Source organism: Crinia signifera, chromosome 5, assembly GCF_055691185.1.
Source record: "Crinia signifera chromosome 5, ASM5569118v1, whole genome shotgun sequence".
NCBI classification, from domain to species: domain Eukaryota; kingdom Metazoa; phylum Chordata; class Amphibia; order Anura; family Myobatrachidae; genus Crinia; species Crinia signifera.
The window spans coordinates 34,987,619-35,009,734 of NC_139221.1; the positions used below are offsets into that span (position 1 = coordinate 34,987,619).

Consider the following 22,116-nt stretch of genomic DNA (forward strand, 5'->3'; position numbering starts at 1 on the left):
GCTATGCTGGTATCTGTAGTACCACAGCAGCTGAAGGGCCACATGTTACTGTACAATAACGTCACTTACTGTAGTTAACATTAATATGGCACATTACATGTTGTGAACTGCATACAGTATCCCTGATAGCCACCTTATTAACCGCACATTTTTAATTGACGCCCTTTAAGCCTCGCCCGAGGAAACTGTGGCAAAAACTGTATATTGCCGAATAGCAAAACATGTATCAAAAACATATTAGTTTGTCTCATTGGATATCTCAGTGCAATATTTAGGGCAATAGTTGTGCAGGAGAGTACAAGAGCAATGCAGCTGAAAGTCTATAAAAGTGGGCGCTAGGCTTATATTACGCTAATCTGACATTCCACGCGCTTGCAAGCAGGAAGCCAGCCGCTGCAACCTTCATTATTAGTACTGGAACTTGCCCAAGCCCAGTGACAGAAACAGGATTCCCTTCCCCGTATGGACAATTGCACAAAACTTTAGACACACCTTTTGACAGTCCAAGCTAAGAGACTGTAGACCAGGGCTGGCCCAACCGGTCCTCGAGATCTACCAATGATCTACGTCTTCCAAATCACCTAGCTGGTGCACAGGTGCAGTCATTACTGACTGTCACATTTCCCAGGTCCCCTAGCTGGTGCACAGCTGTAGTCATTACTGACTGTCACATTTCCCAGGTCCCCTAGCTGGTGCACAGCTGTAGTCATTACTAACTGTCACATTTACCAAGTACCTAGCTGGTGCACAGGTGCAGTCATTACTAACTGTCACATTTCCCAGGTCACCTAGATGGTGCACAGCTGTAGTCATTACTAACTGTCACGTTTCCCACGTCACCTAGCTGGTGCACAGCTGTAGTCATTACTAACTGTCACATTTCCCAGGTCCCCTAGCTGGTGCACAGCTGTAGTCATTACTGACTGTCACATTTCCCAGGTCCCTAGCTGGTGCACAGCTGTAGTCATTACTAACTGTCACATTTCCCAAGTACCTTGCTGGTGCACAGGTGCAGTCATTACTAACTGTCACATTTCCCAGGTCCCCCAGCTGGTGCACAGGTGCAGTTATTACTAACTGTCACATTCCCTATGTCACCTAGCTGGTGCACAGCTGTAGCCATTACTAACTGTCACATTTTCAAACCTGCTGCATTCATTCCTACTATAGATCCACAGGTTGCCTGAGAAACATGAACTTTTGGTAGATCTTGAGGACAGGTTTGGCCACCCCTGCTGTATACAGACTGTGACAGATTTTGGGGGCCATTTATCAATGATCACATTTGCAATGTGACAGTGGCATGATATTAGTGCCCCCAGTAATCATCGCATTTTAGTGGGACCCCTGTACATGCTCCACCCGCTGCGCAGAATGCTTAGAGGAGCAGAGTGTGAGACTCCAGCAGGTGGACCGGAGTCACCAGGCCCCCACTCTGCCAGGCTGCATGGCCTGTTCCGGTGGTCGTTCTGTTACTAGCCCCAGGTGTGTCATACAGTGCTGCGGAGTCTTATCTTACCTCACCCTTCCTGGCCGCCTTCTCCTGTAGCAATGCCTGGAGTTTTTCATAGTTAGCAGACTCCAGCTGTCGGGATTCTTCCACCAGCTCTACCTAATAAAAAGGAATAAAACAAAGCTGGAAGAAATGCTGCCGACCTGTCAGCCAGGGAAGAGGATAACGGGGACGAATGAATGGGAAGACCAGCTGGTCGGGGAGGGCAGAGAAGCTCTGAGTGCTGAGATCCAGTCATCCTTCATCACTGTACTAACAGCAGTTATTGTACATGGAGTATTGTGGATTGTGATGTGCAGCAGCTGCCTGAATATAATATAACTGTAATAATGTACTACAGACAGCGTCCCCATTCCTTCAGAACTTAAACAAACAGTGTTTACCTGCTCAGGACCCACATTATAGGCCTGATTCAGACCTGTTTGCTGGGCTGAGAGTGTTCATACCCCAGTAAACAGGTAAACCACACTCCGCCTAACGCAGGCCCCTCCTCACACACCCCTGCACATGTGCAGGCCAGCAAAGGGGTCTGAATCAGGCCCTGTGAGTGTGACTCAGGGCCTATGGGTCATTTCTCCGGTTGTGACTGTCAGTCCGTCCCGACAGCCGTGATCCTGGCCCGTTTTTGTTTCGCTCGAACGCAATCAGCAGGCGGGATTCAATGGCCGAAAAGGGAGCATGGCCGTGTAAACAGCCATGGATTGTTGAGATTCAGCCGTGATGGCCGAGCGACAGCTAAAATGGCCGAGCAACATCTTTTAAAGTCAGGTCCGTTCTGTCGATCAGCCAGGACAGCTTTAAATAGGCTCCTGCCGCGGTTTCCCCCGGTGAGAAATAGCGGCGGGGATTGAATCCCCTCCAAAGTTTGTTTACAAAATATTAGTTTAAAAAAAAGAATTGTGTTTTACAACTAAAACCCTTTTCCATCCAGCAGCCGTCCCCGCTTTTGCATGTTCTACGTTCTAGCTCTGTACTTTATAAACTTGTCCCTCACATAACAATAAGGGGAAAATTTACTAAAGCTTTGAAAAATGATAAGAGGTGATGTTGCCCATAGCAACCAATCGGAGTCTGTCTATTATTTCTCTATTGCATCTTAGAAGATGAAATAGAGAATCTCATAGGTTGCTACGGGCAACATCAACTTTATTTTTAGAAGCTTTAGAAAAACAGGTCACTCGATGGACCAAATTACTCCTTTATGTACTAAAAGATGTCATAATTGGACAAGAAAGCAATTTTTGCAGGGACACTGATCTGTTTCAAACTTGCTGGCTAAGGAGAGAGGGATCTGTGAAGACAGAGATTGGAGTTGACCAGTGACCCCGTAATCAAATTCTGCTAATACCCCTTTTACACCAGAAAAGGCAGGGACATTCCCGGGTTGGCCTTTTCCACACCACCCTTGTCCCTGCATTTTCTGGTGTGAGGTGGGCAGTGGCATCCAGGCAGCGGGGTCCAGAGTCAGACTGTGGTGATCCGGGCAGCGGCGGCTCGGCGCTTGTATCGCTATTCACCGTCCAGCAAGGGGCGGGAAGCGCTGGATTTGAAAACATATTGAAAAGACTGGTCGGAAGCTGATTGGCTGAGAGCGTCCGGAGCGTCTTTTCAATATGTTTTCAAATCCAAAGTTTTCCGCCCCGCTGCCCGGATCCCCGCAGTCTGGACCCCGCCGCCCGAACCCAGGTAAGTACCTTTCACACCAGCCAGTAACCCGGGCTGGTAGCGGGAGCAACCCTGCTAGCTAGCTAGTGGGATGCTGGCCGAATGGGCCAATCATTTTACACTGCACATCTGCTGAACTAGAGCGTATTTACAGAGGCTTCTGGACCCCCCATTCTCAGCAGGCATAACTCTTGCCATCATATGACCACATAGCTGCTATGTGCCTTAATATCTCCTCTCAGAAATCAGGTTTCCTCTCTCTTACATTAAGCAGGTGTAACACATTACCTTCTCATAGGCCTGTCTGTCTGACTCATTCATCTGAATCCAGGCGGACAGCAGAAGCGTCAGGACGTATTCTTCAGCCGAGTCAAATAAATCCTCAAACGGTGGACTGAGCTTATAGTAAATCTCTTTTCGTATGATCTGGTCAACACCTATGTCCATGGAAGCAGAAGGGGCAAGATAATTGGCGAACAGTATCTGGGGGAGACAAATGAAGGCAGATCAGTATAACATTGAATTCATGTTAAAGGGATTCGAAAATAAACGGGGTCAATTTACTAAGATGGGAGTTCTACTGAAGACCAATCCGATTGTACTTCATATTTATTTAGCACCTCCTAGACCTAGGGGATAATACAGTAGATCTGATTGGTTGCTATGGCAACATCCCATCTTTAATAGAATGCCCATCTTAGTAAATTTACCCCTTGACAGCAGACATAGGAAACATTTCATGTAACTCAAGTCTAAACTTCTAAATGTCAAATCTTTCCAGTCAAAAGTCTAGTTCTAGAACTGGAGCAGGAAACCAATGAGGATTATACCGTAGATTAGTAAATATCTAAACATCTCTTAGGTTTTTTATAGTTTGCAGCAAAGTTTCATTTAGGTGCAATAGTAGATCTCTACTGCAAGACCCTGGGATATATGAGACAAGGCAGGGGTTTGGGGGTGATTCGGGGCCGAATTTGGCCCCTTCCTGATGTTTGGGGTCTATGCATGTGCATACGCAAAAAATGTGTAGACCCCATGCAGGAAGGTTCGGGGGCGGGAAGGTGGCAGCAGGGGAATGTACCGCATTTTATGGGCATCTCCGCCCCCTTTTCGGCCATCTTCATCCAGGATAAAAGTAAGTTTAGACTTAAGCCCCGTTCACATGGGGTGATTCTAGCCAGAATCGCCGGGTATATGGTCGCTGAGTGACCATATCCCGTGTGTACAGAGCGACTGTCGCTGGGAGCGCACTAACACGGCCAGCCCTGCAATAGACACTGGTCGCAGGAGAATGCTGGGGTGGCAGGCGGCACTTACCTGTTCGCTAGGCTGCAAACAGGCCTGAATCAGACCCTTTGCAATGTAAACCAGGCTTTTCATGGACTTCTCCTTTTGCAGCATCCATTCCTTAGAACAAAGTGGCCACCGCGTGATCATTTTTTGCCTCCGCCCCGCACCCGCGAGTACCCGCCTTGCAAATGGTTTCTCTCGGTTTGCAAATGGGTGTGTACGGATGCACATCCATTTGCATCTGAGCGATTATGGCCAAAATCGTTCATATTTCACTCACCACCGAATGATTCCTTCTCCGGTTCATACTGTTTGCAGCCGCTGCGTAGCCCAGGACTTACTCGGTGGCTGTATTGCAAACAGTGCAAACATGTCTGAATCGGCCTCAAAATGTGTTTACTGGTACTCTGTTGGTCTCTAGGTCTTCTACATGTATGTATGTATGTATGTATGTATGTATGTATGCATGCATGTACAGTATACTGATCCATATGAATACCATTATAATGTAACAGGGGTAATTCAGACCTGATCGCACAGCCACGACTATGGCCTAGTGGCGACAAGGATGTGGCCAATGACATACCACTAATGAGTTGGAACCAGGTTGGTAATGGTGGAGTAAGGCCATCTCGGGTTTAAAATGAGAGTATAATCCATAGTCACTGGAGAAAAAAGATTAATGACTACCACTCATTAATTCTGGAGCAACAACGCAGACCAGAAAGTACGGACGAGACAGAGAACCAACCTCTCAGCAATTCATGGACCTTGGTGGTCCAGTGCGGCTTAACGGCACAAATCTGCTCTGCCTCCACAGACGCCATTGTGGTACCAAACCCTTTAGCGGGGGCCCTTTGTTGTCAATCCACCATTGCAGCACTAACTGGAGGAACTGAGGAGAACAATTAACTTGGGGAACAATGGACTTGGGGAACAACTCCTCGCTGGGGGGAGGGGGGGGGGGAACAATCTGGAAATCAAAGGAGTTTTACAAACCTTTTAAAATATACATCCGCACATAAACCTGTAGCCAAGTAACCGTAACGGGGAAATGTTTACTACGCTACCAGCTAATGCATATTGGACAAAACATTTGGCAGTCAATGGTAACAAATGAAAATGTTTTATGAAATTGAATTAAAAGTATTATTTTAAAATTCCCCAAACGGTTCATTATCTACAGGGACATTAGCGAAATGTATACAGAGACGTCTATGATGAAAACACTGAGACTGCCCGTGTTTGATGTCATCCGTAAGTCTGTAATTGTTGCTGAACTGCATGACTGGTCACGCCTAACCGCAGGCCAGCAGGTCATCCAAGGATTTGTAGCTTGTTCAGAACCATAGACGGCCAAGCCAGACCTAGAGGAGATGTTCATGCCAGGGCTGACTTCCTATTCCGGCCCGACAAGTTGTACTTTAGATAAACGTAAGGTGCTCCTGCTCTGTCCCAAGAGACAGAGAACTTGTCTGATAGCTTGGTTCTCGCAAAACAGGTGTCTAATAAAATGTTTTCATGCCGTGAATGTTCTAGAGCCCTCATTGCAGTACAGCTACTGGTTTTATTCCAAAATGTGATGTACACTTTCCATAGGAGAGCTGCCAGAAACACATGAGATGTGTCATAAGCCACAAAATCAATGAAATTCAAAACATTTCCAGAGGCAGCAGAAATATCTCTGCAGGCTTGTGATCTGGGCCTGGAACGAGGGCCGGTAACAAGCCTGTGATATCTGAAGCCATTGTAATGGCTTTTCTCACAGAAATCAGTCATGACACCAAGTTGTGCCAGAGGTGAGCCCAGATATTGTGAAAGGTCTGCGTCGCTTGCAGCCTCTTTGGTGAGGAATCAGATTAGCGCTCGTTTGCCTTCCAACGAAAACACAAGTTGTATTCGCAAAGGGCTTAAAAAGCTATCTAAAGTACAAAAAGCAAATATCCAGGCCATGGGTTGATTTGTCTGTGAACATTCTCATCTGTGTGCGATGCCATAAGGTCTGTTCAGGATTTTTGTATTTATTTTACAAGTCGGACTGTATCGTGCTGTCCGGCGGTTTAGTGAAATGTGCAGTTCTGCTGCCACCTAGAGGTTGTCGGGGGAATTTATTGTAATTTTTCTTGCTGGTATACTGATTTAAATCAAAGGGGTAAATGTACTAAGATGGAAGTTCTATTTTTTTTTTTACAAGACCGCTTTCAGGGCTGATTCGGAGTCGCTTGCAGCAGCGTTTATTAGCGGTTGGCCATCTATGAGTATTATGCAAGGGATGCCACAAAATTTTTTTGTATTATTTGAATCATTTTTATAATCAAAACTGTGGAGTAAAAAAAGTCTATGGCAGGTGAGGCAGTGCCTCACCTGGCTACCTTTTCTGCACATCTCCTATTAAAACTCAGCGAATCTCCAGCAGTGTATACTGCTGCACATGTGTATAATGCCGTCATGTACCCCAGGGCTCATATATTGTGTGCAAATCTGGCTCTGGTACTTGCCAGGGACTCCTCAGCCATTTACCTCACCGCACGTCCCTACCATCGGATCACTCTGCGTGACTATTGTCATTTGATGACCGAATGACAGATTGCCATCTCTGACCCGCAGCAGAGGTCTTGAGGAACAGACCCGGTCGTCTCCCCTTCCTCGTCCCCAAAATACTCCCAGCCTGTCAATCATGCTAGGACTTAGTGGGCACCGCATGCATGGACATAGGACCTTCTACACATGTGCAGTGTTCCCACCATTGGTCCTTTTCACTAACCATCAAGCTATCGAACACTCATTGGGGGACCATGTCGGCATAGAACAAAAAACTTGAAAAACTAATGTCAACCTTTTCTTGTTTTGGCCATTGCCATGTCGACACTTTGCTGCAGGTAAGCAATGTAATAAAGCAATGAAGAAGGCAAGTCAGATGCTTGGTTGCATAGGGAGAGGTATCAGCAGTAGAAAGAAAGAAGTAATAATGCCACTGTATAGGTCATTGGTACGACCTCATCTAGAATACTGTGTCCAGTTCTGGAGGCCATATCTCCAGACAGATATAAATACATTACAGACTGTACAAAGAAGGGCAACTAAAATGGTGCACTGGGGGAGGTTCAGGGGAAATCTGTGGAGAAATTACCTCACAGAAAGGGTAGTGGACAAGTGGAATAGCCTCCCATCAGAGGTGGTAGAGGTAGAGACAGTAGAGCAATTTGAACATGCTTGGGATAGAGAGAAGGATATACTTACACAGAACTAATGGGCCCTCCACACAGAGATATTTGTGCCAGAGATACATAATGGCAGATTCATCATGAGAGATTTCCCTTAAACTGAAATTTTCAGATAACGAGCCCACACACAGAGAGATTGGTGCCACAGATTCATAACGGCAGATTCGGCATGGGGGATTTCAAATCTCTCACAGAAAGTGTTTAGGCGACTTTAGGGGAATATTTTCCTGGTTCCCAAAATATAGGGGACAAAAGGAATAGGGGTCCCCCCGTATTCTGGAAACCAGTACCGGCCTCAAACTGCCATCAGGGTAATGTCACAGCTGGGGGACGCGTATTATAAGTCCTGCAGCCAAAGTATTACCTCTGGCTGGTCAGCCCTGGCCATGTCCCTGGGGGAGTGGGGACCCCCCCAGTAAAGGCCCCCCCCCCCCCCCCTCCAGGGCTCCACTGGCCTGGGCTGAAGCCCGAGGCTGTCCCTGGCGCCCCTGGGTGGTGGGCGTCAAGCTGATAATCGATAAAATCATTGGTGGCCAGTGGCCTTATAAATAAACATTGGTGGTACATTGTACCCCCCAAAAGTGTAAACCTCCCCTGTCTGCCCGCCCCGCCAGCAGCCAACCGTGGTGGCACATTGTAAAAAAAAAAAAATACTTACCAACTCTACTGTCCAGCGTCGCTTCCTCTCCCTGCAGCAGTGCAGCTTGTGACTGAAGAGGGCGGGCGCGGCGGCTTCTGGGTGGCTTGCCCCGGCGTCTTCAGTCAGTGACAGTCGCTCAGCTGGCCCTTCCCATTCCCGCGCCACACATGCGGGAGATGAGCAGGAGCATAAGTGTGACTGCACTGAATTTACCGGTGGGTCCGTTCTGAATCCTGGGCAGATTCAGAACGGCGGGGGGCACGCATGTAAATCGCTGTGTGGGCTATAATTTCTGAGTGATTTATTAAAATCGCTCTGAAAATGCCTGAATATCGCCCAGTGTGTGGTTAAAAAAGGGGGCAGATTAGATGGGCAGACTGGTTCTTATCTGCCATCAAATTCTATAGTATGTCTCCATGTTTCATTCTTAGGTCTCCTATGTAAACATTAGTTTATCCTGTTAAAGTCAATGGTGGGGGTCAGTTGAATGGAGCTCATGCACTGTATGATTGAATGAGATAACCAAACTACACAGTAATTCCCGAGTCATCCCAATTTGGCCATGTTATGAGGAGTATTTTTATTTTCTCTATTTGTATTGTCCTGAAAGCATTTCCAACACTAACATAATGGTTTGAAGATGCTTCATGGCCGAAGCGCCTGGGGAATTGTTTGGTCTGAAGAATCAATGGTGCCTACACCTGGGGGGATGTGCTGCGATCTAGTCTCGCTCAGAACGCGCTCTCAGCACATTAGTAAATCAATTTACAGATAGAGCCATCCTCATCTAGCCCTTTAAAAGGATTAAGTGAGCCAGAGCTGTCGGACTTAGGCCCTTATTCTGATCGGTGCAGACTTTTCCGCATTCTTTCGGATGGCGTTTTTTAGCCATCTGCGCATGCATGGAGAACGCGACGCGCATGTGCCACGCATGGTCTCCGTACTTGTTCTCATGAATACCGTACGGAAATGTGCACCGCAATCACTCGGCCAATAGGGGTGTGTTATGGGTGTCATGCGGAATGACACAGGGGCGTAGTTTCAAAGTGGGCTAAACTGGGCGGAAACATGGGCGGACACGGGGGAGTACACATATTTGGGTAGGCGTGCATTCGGACAGCACGCCGAATGCACGCGAACAAAAAGGGAAGAAATGTGCGGTGTCCAAAAGGCTACTCTTGCTTTGCGGACACCACTCGGTCATGCGCTAGGCAATCGGAACGCCTAATCAGGACGGACGCACCTCAACCAATGTCACCTGAACCCAATACAATCACATACTTCACCCATTACTTGTTAATTACACGCTTCTCACTGCTACAATTGGAAGCATTGCAGCTTAAAGGGAACATTACATGCTGCACTTGTCACACACTTTTACACTGCAAATAATGCACACAACTTAATATTAATAATACTAATACACATGGCACTTCTGCATGTATCAATTAATACAGACATTTGGGGGACCAAAATAACATTTATTACAGAAACTTTGGTACAAATTGCAAAAACATCAAAAAAAAAAAAGGTACCACAACAGGACTAAAAAGAAATAATACAGAATAAATAGCCACAGCAGAATCATTAGGAACACATCAGGTGGCTTCACAACAAAAGTACAGCACCAACACTTCAAGTACAGCACACAGTAATGGTAGCCGAAACAGGGCAACAGGGGAACCAAACATGACATTTGAACCGCGGGCAAAAGTGGTGACCCTGGGCATGGATTTGGACACAGGATGCTGACACACACAGCTCAATGGAAGATTTGGGAAGACATAACGGTGGAGATTAATGGGGACACAAGTTCATTTGCGAGCACGTTTGCCCCTGGCAGGCTCCTTGCCACGTGCAGCAGATCTTCGGCCTCGTCCACGGCCAGAGTCAGATGGTGGCTCATGTGGAGCACATGCTGGTGAGGGGGTGGATGATCTTCCCCCTCTGGCAGCAGGGAGTGATGATGTTGGTAATGCACCCGAAGCGGGTGACATTAGGGCCCTATTGCTGGTAACTAGCTCCACCATAAGTTCATTATGGCGGAGGAGGAGGTCATTTTGCCGCAGGGCTTGATCAGCCAGCACCTGCAGGCTAGCAGCAATGGATTGCTGGGTGACAGCCATAGCCTGCAGGCTCCCAGCGATACTCTGCTGGCTGGTGGTCAAACCCTGCAGCACCTCCTCGGCCCTACGCACCCGCTCGAATGCAGACTCTCCCTGCTGCACAATACTATCCAGCACACGGCCCCACATGGACAATTCAGCCGCGGACAATCCCGGCTGCTGCTGCACGGGCCTGCTACTGGGGCCAGGTGGCACAGACTCCACAACCTCCTCAAGAGAATCTTGACCAAGCGGTGGGGATGCTGTTGAACGAGAAATTACCAATTACCACACATTCCATACCAAATTTTAAACATCTACTTATGGGCTGGCAAATAATTACCTTCAAGCGTAGAAGCCATCACTTCCGCTGGGGACTCGCTGTCTATAGTGCTCACCCCCCGGATCTCCTCCACTGCAATACAGCACTGGGCCATCTCTTCCAGGGGGGTGAGCTCCAGCTTGGATGGCATGGGGCCAGCCCCAGAGGTGTGGCTGTGTTCCCACCGCTGGGTCAATTTCTTCTTGAGGTTGCCTTTGAAGTCGTGCCACCTGCAATCAAAGTGTACATATTAATACATGTAACTCCTCATGTTTGCTGTAGCACCCATTGCAATCTGAAACATAATACAACATGTGCCTACTGACAACAAACTTACATTATATTCATTTTTCAAACCAACCCTTAGAAGATACAAAAACAGTCACCCACCAATAACTATCAATTCTATGTCATGGCCAACATGTCTGTGCCTCCAAGCAACGTGAACACCCATTGACCAACTCCATCTAATATTGAATGTTAACATTACTGGACTTGTACTACTCAAATGTAACACACATGTACTTGCCTCTTCTTAACATGCTCCGTCTGACGAACTTGTGGAGCCACTGCATTAATCTCCGCCGTTATCTCCTCCAAGATCTTCCATCTCCTTGTGTGTGTCAACTTCACCGCTGGGCACTCAATTAAATCACGTGCCCGGGTCACCAGGATGTCAAGCTCCCGCGGTTCATATGCCATGTTTCTTGTGGTTGGTTCCTCTGTTGCCCCACTGCGGCCACGGGCACGGGCACTGCCACTGCCACGGGCACGTCCACCGGTTGCTGTACCTGAAGTGCTGGGCTGGCTACTCTGTTGGGAAGCCACCTGCTGTGTTCCCAATGATTCTGCTGATGCTGAGGATGGGCCAGCTGCTGATTGGCCTTATGTTGATGGGCCATCTGGATGCTCTGGGTTGAGGGGGACATAGGTGGTGTTGGCCTCCATGCGGGACAACAGATTCTGCACCACCTGGTCTTCCTCTGAGTCTGAGCCTGCCATGTTTGCAACAAGTGTTTGCCTCTCTAGGACAACTTTAAATACTATTTCTGTAATTGGCATTAATCAGCTGCAACCTGCGTTCCATACGGCCGCATCCCGTACGCCAGCGTCAACCGTGCGGCGCATACGGCCCGCCCCTTGGTGTTGAAAAATATTTCCAAAAAACCTGGCAAACTCAGTAAGTCTGATTTATTAGCTACATGCAGATTCCTACACCAATGAGCAAATAAAACTGAGGTCAGACACGAAATGTATATTCTAATGTACTTCTGTACTGTGCACTTGTTTGCTATGTAGTACAACTGACACTACCCATTCCATATGTCAATCCAGTCCACCACTTAGCCACAAGTAATCAGTGCTAGCATCCAAATCACATGTGAAAGCACTCCAAATTCAGGTTAGATGCTAGCTACTTTTCATTCCACCTCTGTAGTATGGCCCAGTAGAAGGTAAGTGTACACATGGCAGCATGGCCTAATTTTGGGAAAAGGTCTGCCACTATTTGCTATGTTTCTGCTGCATAGCTTTCATTATAAAATAGCTGTTTAGTACCTTGTTGAGTTAGGTGTAAGTGTCTAATGATGCACACTATTTCACCTGTTGCTTATACCCATGTTTGGTGATTAGATAGAATGTGTTTCCATCTTATTTTACACTGTTTAGGATGGGTGTGCGATGCAATGGGTTAGCCGTCTGTTCGGGCGCATACACGCTGTTAGTGTAAAAATGAACAATAAAGTTAATACCAAATATCACTCTGATCAACCAATGACAGCACATGATTGTTTGATTTGTGCCATAGCTAAGATGGCGGCTTATGGCAGAGCAGCACCGTTTTCACCTGCAGAGCTGAGGACACTGGTCTCCGTTATGGAGACCAGGCTGGGGCGGGCGGGCCCCTTCATAACGAATAGGCAGAAACGCTCTGCCTATGCGGTGGCCCGCCGGCAGATCTACGCACGCACCCAGGTGCGGCGGACCATCGCGCAGCTGGAGCGGCGGTGGTCCGACCTCCGGCGCAGGGAGCCAGAGAGGCTTCAATCCATAAGGGCCAGCATTGCTAGATGTGAGTATTTAAACAGTAAATGTGGATTTGGACATGATTGATTACCTGACATTATTTAATCCACTAAGGTCACCAGCCTGATCAGGAGTTAAACATGGCATACAATATATGAGTGCTACTTCCTGTTTGACACCCTGTAATGGTCATAAAATATGTGATTGGGGAGGATTAATGCTTGTGATGCTTATAATGGCCCAAATGTCACAGCATACCTGCCATGTTACAGGCTGTGTTTTGTAAAGGCCACTGAGGAGCTGTTTGCCTGTACAATTATCTGTACTGATAACCTTTGCATTTATAGGTTGATAAGGCTTAATACAAATTACCACTAATTGGCACTTTTTTTACTTTTCACAAACACAGCCCGTGATCGAGCAAGACAGGCACGGGAGCAGGCAGAGGCGTCACAGGCCCAGGAGGAGGGCACTGCCGAGATGGCCGAGGAGGTGGTGCCAGAGGAGGAGGAGGTTGTGGAGGAGGAGGTGGTGGCAGAGGAGGAGGAGGTTGTGGAGGAGGAGGTGGTGGCAGAGGAGGTGGAGAGTGTGGAGGAAGAGATGGTGGCGCAGGAGGAGGAGCTGGTGGTGGAAGAGGTGGCACCAGCTGAAGAGGAGGATGAGGAGGCCTGTGAGGTGGCGCAGGCGGAGGAAAGTGGTATGTATACATAAAGTTTAATTATTCCTTTAGTCATCTTCTATTTGCTTTGTAGCACTGGTGATTAAATGTTTTTTTGCAATACTATAAAGTGATAAAACAAACTGGATAGCAACAGACACACTTTGGGGTTAGATAGGGTGGGCAAACCATCCCTTTCATCCTGGACACATATTAATGACACAGGTTGTGCGGATGGCTGTCAGGTCGATTTTAAGTGCCACTGAACCTGTGTAGTTAATCTGTATCCTGGAAGAAAGTGATGACTTGCTCATGTAAGGGTTACATGTCCCTGCTGCTTGCATAAAATCTGTAGCCTCATATAGGTGAGTAGAGTTTACTGGTGATTGATCTGTGTAAACTAGATTCAGTATGGCATAAATGGATTATGGCCAGGCGTGGCTTAGACTGGAGTAACAAGTGGTGAGTGCCCCTGGGCCCTCCTCTAGCTAACCACCCCCTGCGGTCTGCATGTATGTTTTTCACCATAATTGTGTGTGGATTTGGTCTTAGTAATGCTTTTGAGCATGGGAGTGGGTTAGTGCTGCAGCTTCCCCTAACTGGCATTATGACAATGATTTCTGGAGCAGACCATCAGCAGGCAAGCCATGCTTGATTGCACAAATGTACTGAGCATTCCTGAGAGTTGTGTAACTCCCCTGCCAGGCTCCATCATATAACAGACACTGAACTTTGTTTGCAGAATTGTGATTGGTGCAGCGCGTGGCATGCTTCTCAGAGCTTAGTCATGGGTGGGTTTGGATTGAGAAGGAGCAGTATGACTGTGAGGTGTTCTACAGAGTAAAGGGTAGAGGGCCAAAATCAGCCTTTCCATGTAGTAGGTATGCATGTATGTATAGGTGTATATATAGGTAGATATGTGTGTATATATATATATATATATATATATATATATATATATATATATAGTTATATATAGAGATATATATATATATCTATATATATATAGATATATATATATATATATATATATATATATATATATATATATATATATATATATACACACACACCTCTCAGAATGCATGTTTAAAATGTAGGTTTGACTATGTTAAATGTATGCATGAATATCATTAGTCATTTTTCATTTTGAATTTCCTCCACAGATGAGCCTGCCCAAGCAGAGGAGGGTCGCCGTGGGGCCCTCCTTAGACTCAGAGGCCTGATGAGGCAAATGTTGTCATTAATGGACCAAATCATTGATGGGGAAATGTGATTTTTTTTGTTGTGGACAGTTCTGTTATAATAAATCGTTATTTAAAGTTCAAAGTTGTCAGTGTTTTTTTCTAACATGCTAAAGTATATGTGTAAGTTGTTTAAAATGTTTAAAATAAGCAAAATGTACATAGTGTATCTAGATGTATGTTAGGGTCACATGCTGTAAGGGTTAATGTGTGTCATGAATGTAGTAGGAATGTGGGTCAGTATAGATGAGCATTTAATTGATTGAAATTGATAACAATCCCTTTTTCAGGAGGTTGCCTAATTGCCTAAGTGGGTCATGTGATCGCTGTGTGTACTCAGTACAAAAGTGTTGGATTGAGCGTAAATACTCCGCATCGGGGCGTACGGACAGCTTCCCGTACGTTCTGACGCGGTAAGACCGTGCTAGTGCGGGAAGACCGTGCAAGAATCTGTACGTTTCCACCGCACACGCACGGTTTGTATGTCGTCCGTACACACGCCCTGTTCTTGAAGAGTGAGTCCGTCCGAATGCGGAGGACACGTGGGCGTTTCTACGGACGACGGCCGCACGCCGCCGAACAGCGTGGAGTGCGGACCGCACCGTAAGAATTTGGCAATATCCGCACCGATCAGAATAAGGGCCTTAATCCTCTGCTAATCCCATACTGTATTGTTCAATGTATTGTATTGCAACGGAGAACAATAGGCCTTGGCTCAGAAGGCTGGCTGAAGAAGGCTCTATCTGTAGGTAATATAGTATTAAGATACAGACAAGGTATATTTTCATTGTTCATTTGCATAGTCCTGGCGATTCAGACTTCTTCGGTGCGGGCCGAATTTCCTCCCTCATCCATGTTCGGGGTTTGCGCATGCGTGGATGCCTTGGTTGAATTTCACACACCCCGGGGCGTTTGCACCAGGATGGGGGGGGGGGGGGGGGGGCAGGGGATAGCCAGGGAATGGATGCAAGGGACCACCCAGCGTTTCATGGGTGTGTCCTACAAAAACGGTGGGTGCGCCCATAGGAAGACTTGGCATATCCTTGCGAATGCAGGCGTGTCGATGCCTGATTGGGGCGGGTGGCTGGCGTCACATGACGTCAGCGACCTCCCCAAATTCTGCCATCTGCGGCCAGAATAAAAGTCAGCCTAGACCCTTGATGGCTAACCTCGACACTCCAGATGTTGTTGAACTACACATCCCAGCATGCTCTGCATCAGATTTAGCATGGACAAAATAGCAAAACTGAAGCAGAGCATGCTGGGATGTGTAGTTTAAAAACACCTGGAGTGTCAAGGTTAGCCTACAAGGGCCTAGACTGACTTTTATTAGCGAAGGGGAGAAAAAACCATCGATGGTGAGCGACCATCGAATGGTTTCTCTCCCGTGCGGCCCGATGCGAGCGGATGTGTATGAAAACACATCCGCTTGCATGCCAGTGAGCGGATTCGGGTGGCGGACGTGCAGTGTTTACCTACTTGCTAGGCTGCGGATAAACGCAAGTCAAGCAAACAGGCCTGAATAAGGCCCAGTAGTTGGCGCCACGTGTTCTATACAATTTCTGTAATAATAAAACTGTCCGATGTTTTGAGAAATTAGTACGATTGGCGAGAAAAGCAGAAGCACGAATTCTAGTATCCCTATATTGACATTCAAGAGATTTGATAGGGGCGTACGTCATATGCTTTGGGTTCAGACAAGGGTCCATCTCACTGACAAAGAGAATATTCCCCTTGTGGAGTTCATAAGATTCCCAAATACTGAAGAACATCATGCAATGGAGCCTTCCCGGCACGAAACAGCTCGTTCCTGAGATTTACCACTTACTTGGGAATGTCTCCGTAGTTTAAAAGGTTGAAGAGTCTCTTGGTAGAACAAGTGATGATAGGACTGTAGATCAAACCAAAAGTAGACGCTATTCTCCCACAGCTGAAATAAAACAGCAATTTCCCAGTGAGAAAGCAACGTATGTCAATAACACAAAGAGATACGGCAATCTGCCTTGTCACAAGGCTGGCCGGGGACCAATGGCAATGGTTAGAACACAATTAAATATTGTAGTTTTTGCCACTTTTTTGTTCTCTTAGCTTTGAATGCATCTCTACTGCCTACATATGATGAAAGTAGCCTTGCAGTGTACTAAGGCACTGATTCAGACCGGTTTACGCTAGGCTGCGTATGTGTGCAGCCTAGCGAACAGGCAAACAGTTCCCGATTAAACGCCTGCCCCCCCCCCCCCCCCCCACCACTGGGAAAATAACCTCTCTAAAATTTGAGGGGATGTGTACGGTAAGACTCGCTCACACTGACTTTTCTAGCACCCGCTGTTCTCCGAACTTGGGGTGGGTGCTGCCGTCATGTGACGGCAGCCTCCCGCCACAAGCAGTGGGCAGCTGATTGGTGGATAGCTCCAGCTCTCCACCAATAAGAGTGCGGACAGCCTTCCACTGTATGGATGCACGTGGAGAGACAGTCTGGGACTGTGAAACACTGTTATTACTACTTTCTTCACTGTGCTACATGGAAAATGAAGACATTTACTGGGGGGATAACGTGGGGGAACATACAGGAGCACGTTTTGTGACATGCGGCTATGAAACAACACGCAGATGGCCAGATCTACGAGCTATTGACTCGTCAGACCTCCCCGGCCAGGACAGTAAGAATACACAATGTTAAGGATGAGACAGTAGAACGCAGATAATTTATGTGATTGAGTCGTTTAGGCCACGACGTGCGAGTTAAGTTCCCTCATTAGTTAGATGATGTATCGTACTCTTGGGCCCATATCTGAGAACGGTCTCTGTTTGTAGAAAAGAACACAGTATTCTGAGAGAGAATACTGATCCATGGAACAACCAGCTCTATTTATTTAGCAACGTCTGTAATTACAAAGTATGTAAACTGGACTCTTCTCCAACATACCTTGTTCCCAGACTGCTCGCAGAACGTGGCAAAGAAATAGCCGGCCCGGCAGTCCAGGTGCAGGGCCTGCAGCATGTCCTCCATCTTGGAACTCCACAGGATGCAGCTGCTTGTGTCCGCACTCTGGGAACAAACAGAAGATGAAATAGCGTCATTGCGTTGACATGAGAGCAAAGAGAGATCGGTAACTGTTGAATCAAGGGCTGTGGAGTCGGAGTCGAGGAGTCGGAGTCTGAGGAAATTTTGAGTACCTGGAGTCGGAGTCGGCAAACAATGCACCGACTCCGACTCCGAAAATTATAATTAATGACTTCTCTACTGTAAGAATAAAGACCAATGCATGCAGTGCCTCACGTAACCGCAAAACGAACACGTTAAGTGACCGTGAAAAAGCATGCTTTTCATGTGCTTCACTATATGGCACGAAACGCACAATTCGGAGCACCAATACTTATAAATGTATTCTCCCTTGTAGTTTACAACTTATTTCCAACGTTCAATAAGGTTTTCAATACCTCGTTGGTAGAAATCACCTGGTGTAGACTCGAAAAATTCATTCAACTAAGCTCTCCCACCATACGCACAACATCTTTTAACGTGGATGAAGATCTTGTTTCATGCGCGGGGTCGTTTGTTTACCTTGGCTAAGCCATTCCTTACGCTGGTTCATATTGATGTACAGGCACCATTTTTCGTCGCCAGTAACGATTCGGTAAAGAAATCGTTCCTTGTGTCCATGAATTGAACGGTGACGAGCAAGAAAACCAGCGGAGATTGTGGCTTGTTTATTTTTGTTGTCGTCACAAAGCATGCAGAACTCATGCTCCACACTTCTGAACCTTTCCTATTGAGTGAAGAGTCTTCTCTATAGCTAGAAGAGCTTAGAAGGACTTGATGGAACAGCTTCTTGGATTCAACTGTTAGTGTTTATATTTATTTTAAAACCTGCATGCCTGCTTGTCTGTATGAGGGTAGACATGTGTACATGTTTCTGGAAGAAACTGAATAAACTGTCTATCCTAGGTTTTTAAGTGTGGTGCAAGGAATGTATCAAATACATTCTCATATTAATACAGAGGAGTCAGAGTCGAGGAGTCGGGGTCAGAAGTACGAGGAGTCGGAGTCGGGGTCGGAGCATTTATCTACCGACTCCACAGCCCTGGTTGAACCAACAATTATTTATTCCTTTTGCCTCTTACGCTTAAGGTGCCCATACACTAGGGTGATTTACTTGCGATTTGGTCACTTTTTATGCGATTGCGACGATAGATCCCATGAAAATGGTCTAAATCACAAGTGGTTGACATCAGGTCCGGTGCGGTGGGTGGTCATGTGCACCTATCATCGGAGCCTTGCTACTGAATAGATTTATTTAGTCTCAACAGGCTTGCCTGGGATTGCATAAGTTACATTGGGGGAAATTGACGAAGATGGGAGTTTCACAAGGGATGTTGCTATGGGCAACCAATCAGATACTACAGTATCTATTATCTTCTAGAAGGTGCTAAATAAAAAAGAAGTCAATTCTAATTGGTTGCCCATAGCAATATCTCAAGTGAAATACAACTCCCATCTTAGAAAATTTCCCCCATTGGGTGAAATTTAATAGGATGAGAGATTCAGAAAGTGAGAGATTTGGCAAGAAATCTCCAGTTTTTTAAAAACGGCAATCATGTAAATGATTGCCACTTTAAAAAAAAAACCTGGAGATTTCTCACCATGGGCCCGATTCAGATCCGTTCGGTACTGCGTGCATTTGCACGCAGTACCGATGTTGTGCGTCTGCGCATGCGGGTATCTGCGCATGTGCAGGCGTATGGTGCGTGCACCCACGGCGACCTTTCGGGTCGCCGGGTGCACGCACCTATGCCGGCGGGGGGGGGGGGGGGGGCGCGGAGATGGGCGGGGGGCGCCGGGCTGCCCCATTACCATATGGGAATGCCCACCGTTCCATGGGCGTTCCCATGAGAACGCTGGGCATTCTCATGGAAATGAGGCAGTGACGCGGGTGTGGGGGGCGGGTGGCTGACATCACCGGATGTCAGCTGCCCGGCCGTATCCACGCCAGCGTGCACGCATATATACACAACTGAAAAGCACTTATATATGCGTGTACGCTAAACATCATTCGATGGTCGGTGACCATCGAAAGATGTGGGCGGTTACCCGAGCCATGCGAATGGATGTTTATGCAAAACATCCATTCGCAGCTGTTCGGGCGAAGCCGCAGGGGTACGGTCGTTCGCCGGGCGGGGTTTCATGGACTAGCAAGGCTGCGAATTCGCAGCCTTGCGAATCAACCTGAATAACCCCCCAAATCTCTCACTTTCTGAATCTCTCATCCTGTTAATTTTCCCCCATTGTATGCAAATTGAGTGCGCCAGGACTTACCAGGCGCTGCGCTGGCCGTAGGAAGAAGGAGGCCGCTGAATGGCTGCACCCAAAATGGCTGTTACCACCCCCAAATGGCGGCAGAGTGTCAATCACCCTGCGTGCAGCCAGCGATGGGGTTTGGGATGGCAGTTGGTGCCACTCCCCTATTTGAATTTTGAACTGCACTGAAGCCCCTCCTCTGGAGCTGTCACTGCATAACCCGTCACTCTTGGCAGATGCGGTGATAATAGCTGTCTATTATATATTACAAGTATAAATACTTTTATGAAACATTTCCAGGCGAGACGTTTGATCGGATAGAGTTCTGCCTCAGGATACAAACAATCCCAGCTTATTTTATATGATCCCGCAGCTGCTGACCTGTTCCTCCCCTGCTATAAATGCTTATTTTCTAAAGGGTGTACCCTAGCTTTCAACAAAGTGAGGTCATTCAATAGTTATTAACAGTAACACTGAACCTGCAAACAAACTTAACCTCCCTGACGTACATGCACTTCTGGGTGAAAATCATTTCAAAACATCGCTAATGTAAATTATGTTTTTGGCCTTTTTTTTTTATTGTTTTGATGGAACGACCCGAAATCCAGTCTAAGGAATTGATGAAATCAGATTATACTTGGGGATTAATTATTTTTACTGGCAAAACGTTTATTTGTAGTACATTCAAGTAATCCTATGAGGTCATGAGCCTGACACTGCTGTTTGTATGGAAAGAGTTGTCAGGGGGACAGGGATCTGGCACGAGACCAGAATAGCAGCTATGGAATCACACCAAGGATCAGTGAGCGACTATTTGACCTGGGCTGGAACCGCCATCCTCTCGATGTTTGCACAATCTCAATAAAGATGGTCATCACTTTTTCAGATCCACATAATCCATCTTTAAGCAGTCAGGATTTATGGCGAAAGCTTTAAGCCTCAAACTATTTACACACAATCCCCTTACGTTGACTAATTAGTAATGGAACTATAGTGTCATAATACAGGAATGCTCAATCAATAGCAGCAGGTATTTAATATTCACAGTATGTCATAGATCACACTTTTACATGGTAAGGGAGGCGGCTTGGTTTTGTATAGAGTGTTTTATTTCCACCCTGGTGTAAGGCTTTACATGTCATAAATGACCATGGGTTCGCCCCTGGAGTAAAATATGCAGAACAAACGCATTTATTCTTGGAATAGCAGAAATTAAAATCGTTGATTTTCTGATGTTGTTTTGGGCAGAGAACCAACTGATGTTAAGTCAACAATCCGTGTATCGCAGATAGGCCACAATTGGACAACACTGTGCCATCTGAGAGCCTTGCAAATGCTTGCTGTCATCACCATTTAGGGGAAGGGAAGACCAGAATCTGTGCCCAATTTAGACCTGCTCACTGGATTGCAAAGGTTCAGAGGTCAAGGAGCAGGTAGATGCCGCACACACGCCTCTCAGCACCTGTGCACGGCTGTGATTGTGTGTGCATTCGTGCATGCGGGGGGAAATCATTCACGGTCAAATGATTGTCCCCCAGCTTGCAGCGCTGAGTGATCCAGGACTCACTTGGCGCTGCAAAGGCCGTGGGAAGAAGGAGGCCGCTGAAGACGTCAGTGGCCCTCCCTCCCGACGACCGGGGAAAGCCCAAAAAACACAGGCGCTCCCAAATGCCCACAGGGTGTTAATCGCCTTGTGAGCAGTGAGCGAAGGCTAGCCTTTACTCGCTGTCTTTGGGGTGGACGGCTTGTGCATGGGCACAGCATACCGTGCGTGGATTGTGGAGCTCCTGGCCATGCTCAATGATCTGCGGGCGTATCTCGTGGCCACGCCCCCTTTTCAGCATTCGGCAGGCGGGACATTGAATACCGCCTGCTGTTTCTTAGTCAAGCTAGCCGAGTACGGGACAGGGTCGCGGCTGTTGGGCCAGCCTGACAGTTGTGACCTGGGATTGGATATCCTCCTATAGATTTGAGTGTGCGAGATAGCCGAGCGCTCACATCTATAGAGCTCTCCGGGTGTAGTATAGCTCACCAACTACGTGAAACACTGGGAAACGGTCAACACTCAATACATGCAAAAGTCAACATGAGTTTTTCACGGTTTGTGTGTCGACATCTGAGCATGTGGAGC

General features: G+C 47.0%; 1 protein-coding gene across 2 annotated transcripts in view; it reads right to left on the reverse strand.

Annotated features, from left to right (window-relative positions):
- Positions 1-22,116, reverse strand: part of RGS22 (regulator of G protein signaling 22) — a 94,451-nt gene that overhangs the window by 37,737 nt on the left and 34,598 nt on the right. For both annotated transcript variants that reach the window (XM_083186997.1, XM_083186996.1), the window contains exons 13-16: positions 17,613-17,735; positions 16,515-16,616; positions 3,467-3,661; positions 1,520-1,612 (exon numbers count right to left, since the gene is read on the reverse strand). In XM_083186997.1, the coding sequence (XP_083043123.1) occupies positions 1,520-1,612; positions 3,467-3,661; positions 16,515-16,616; positions 17,613-17,735 (513 nt within the window). The remainder of the gene's footprint in view (positions 1-1,519; positions 1,613-3,466; positions 3,662-16,514; positions 16,617-17,612; positions 17,736-22,116) is intronic.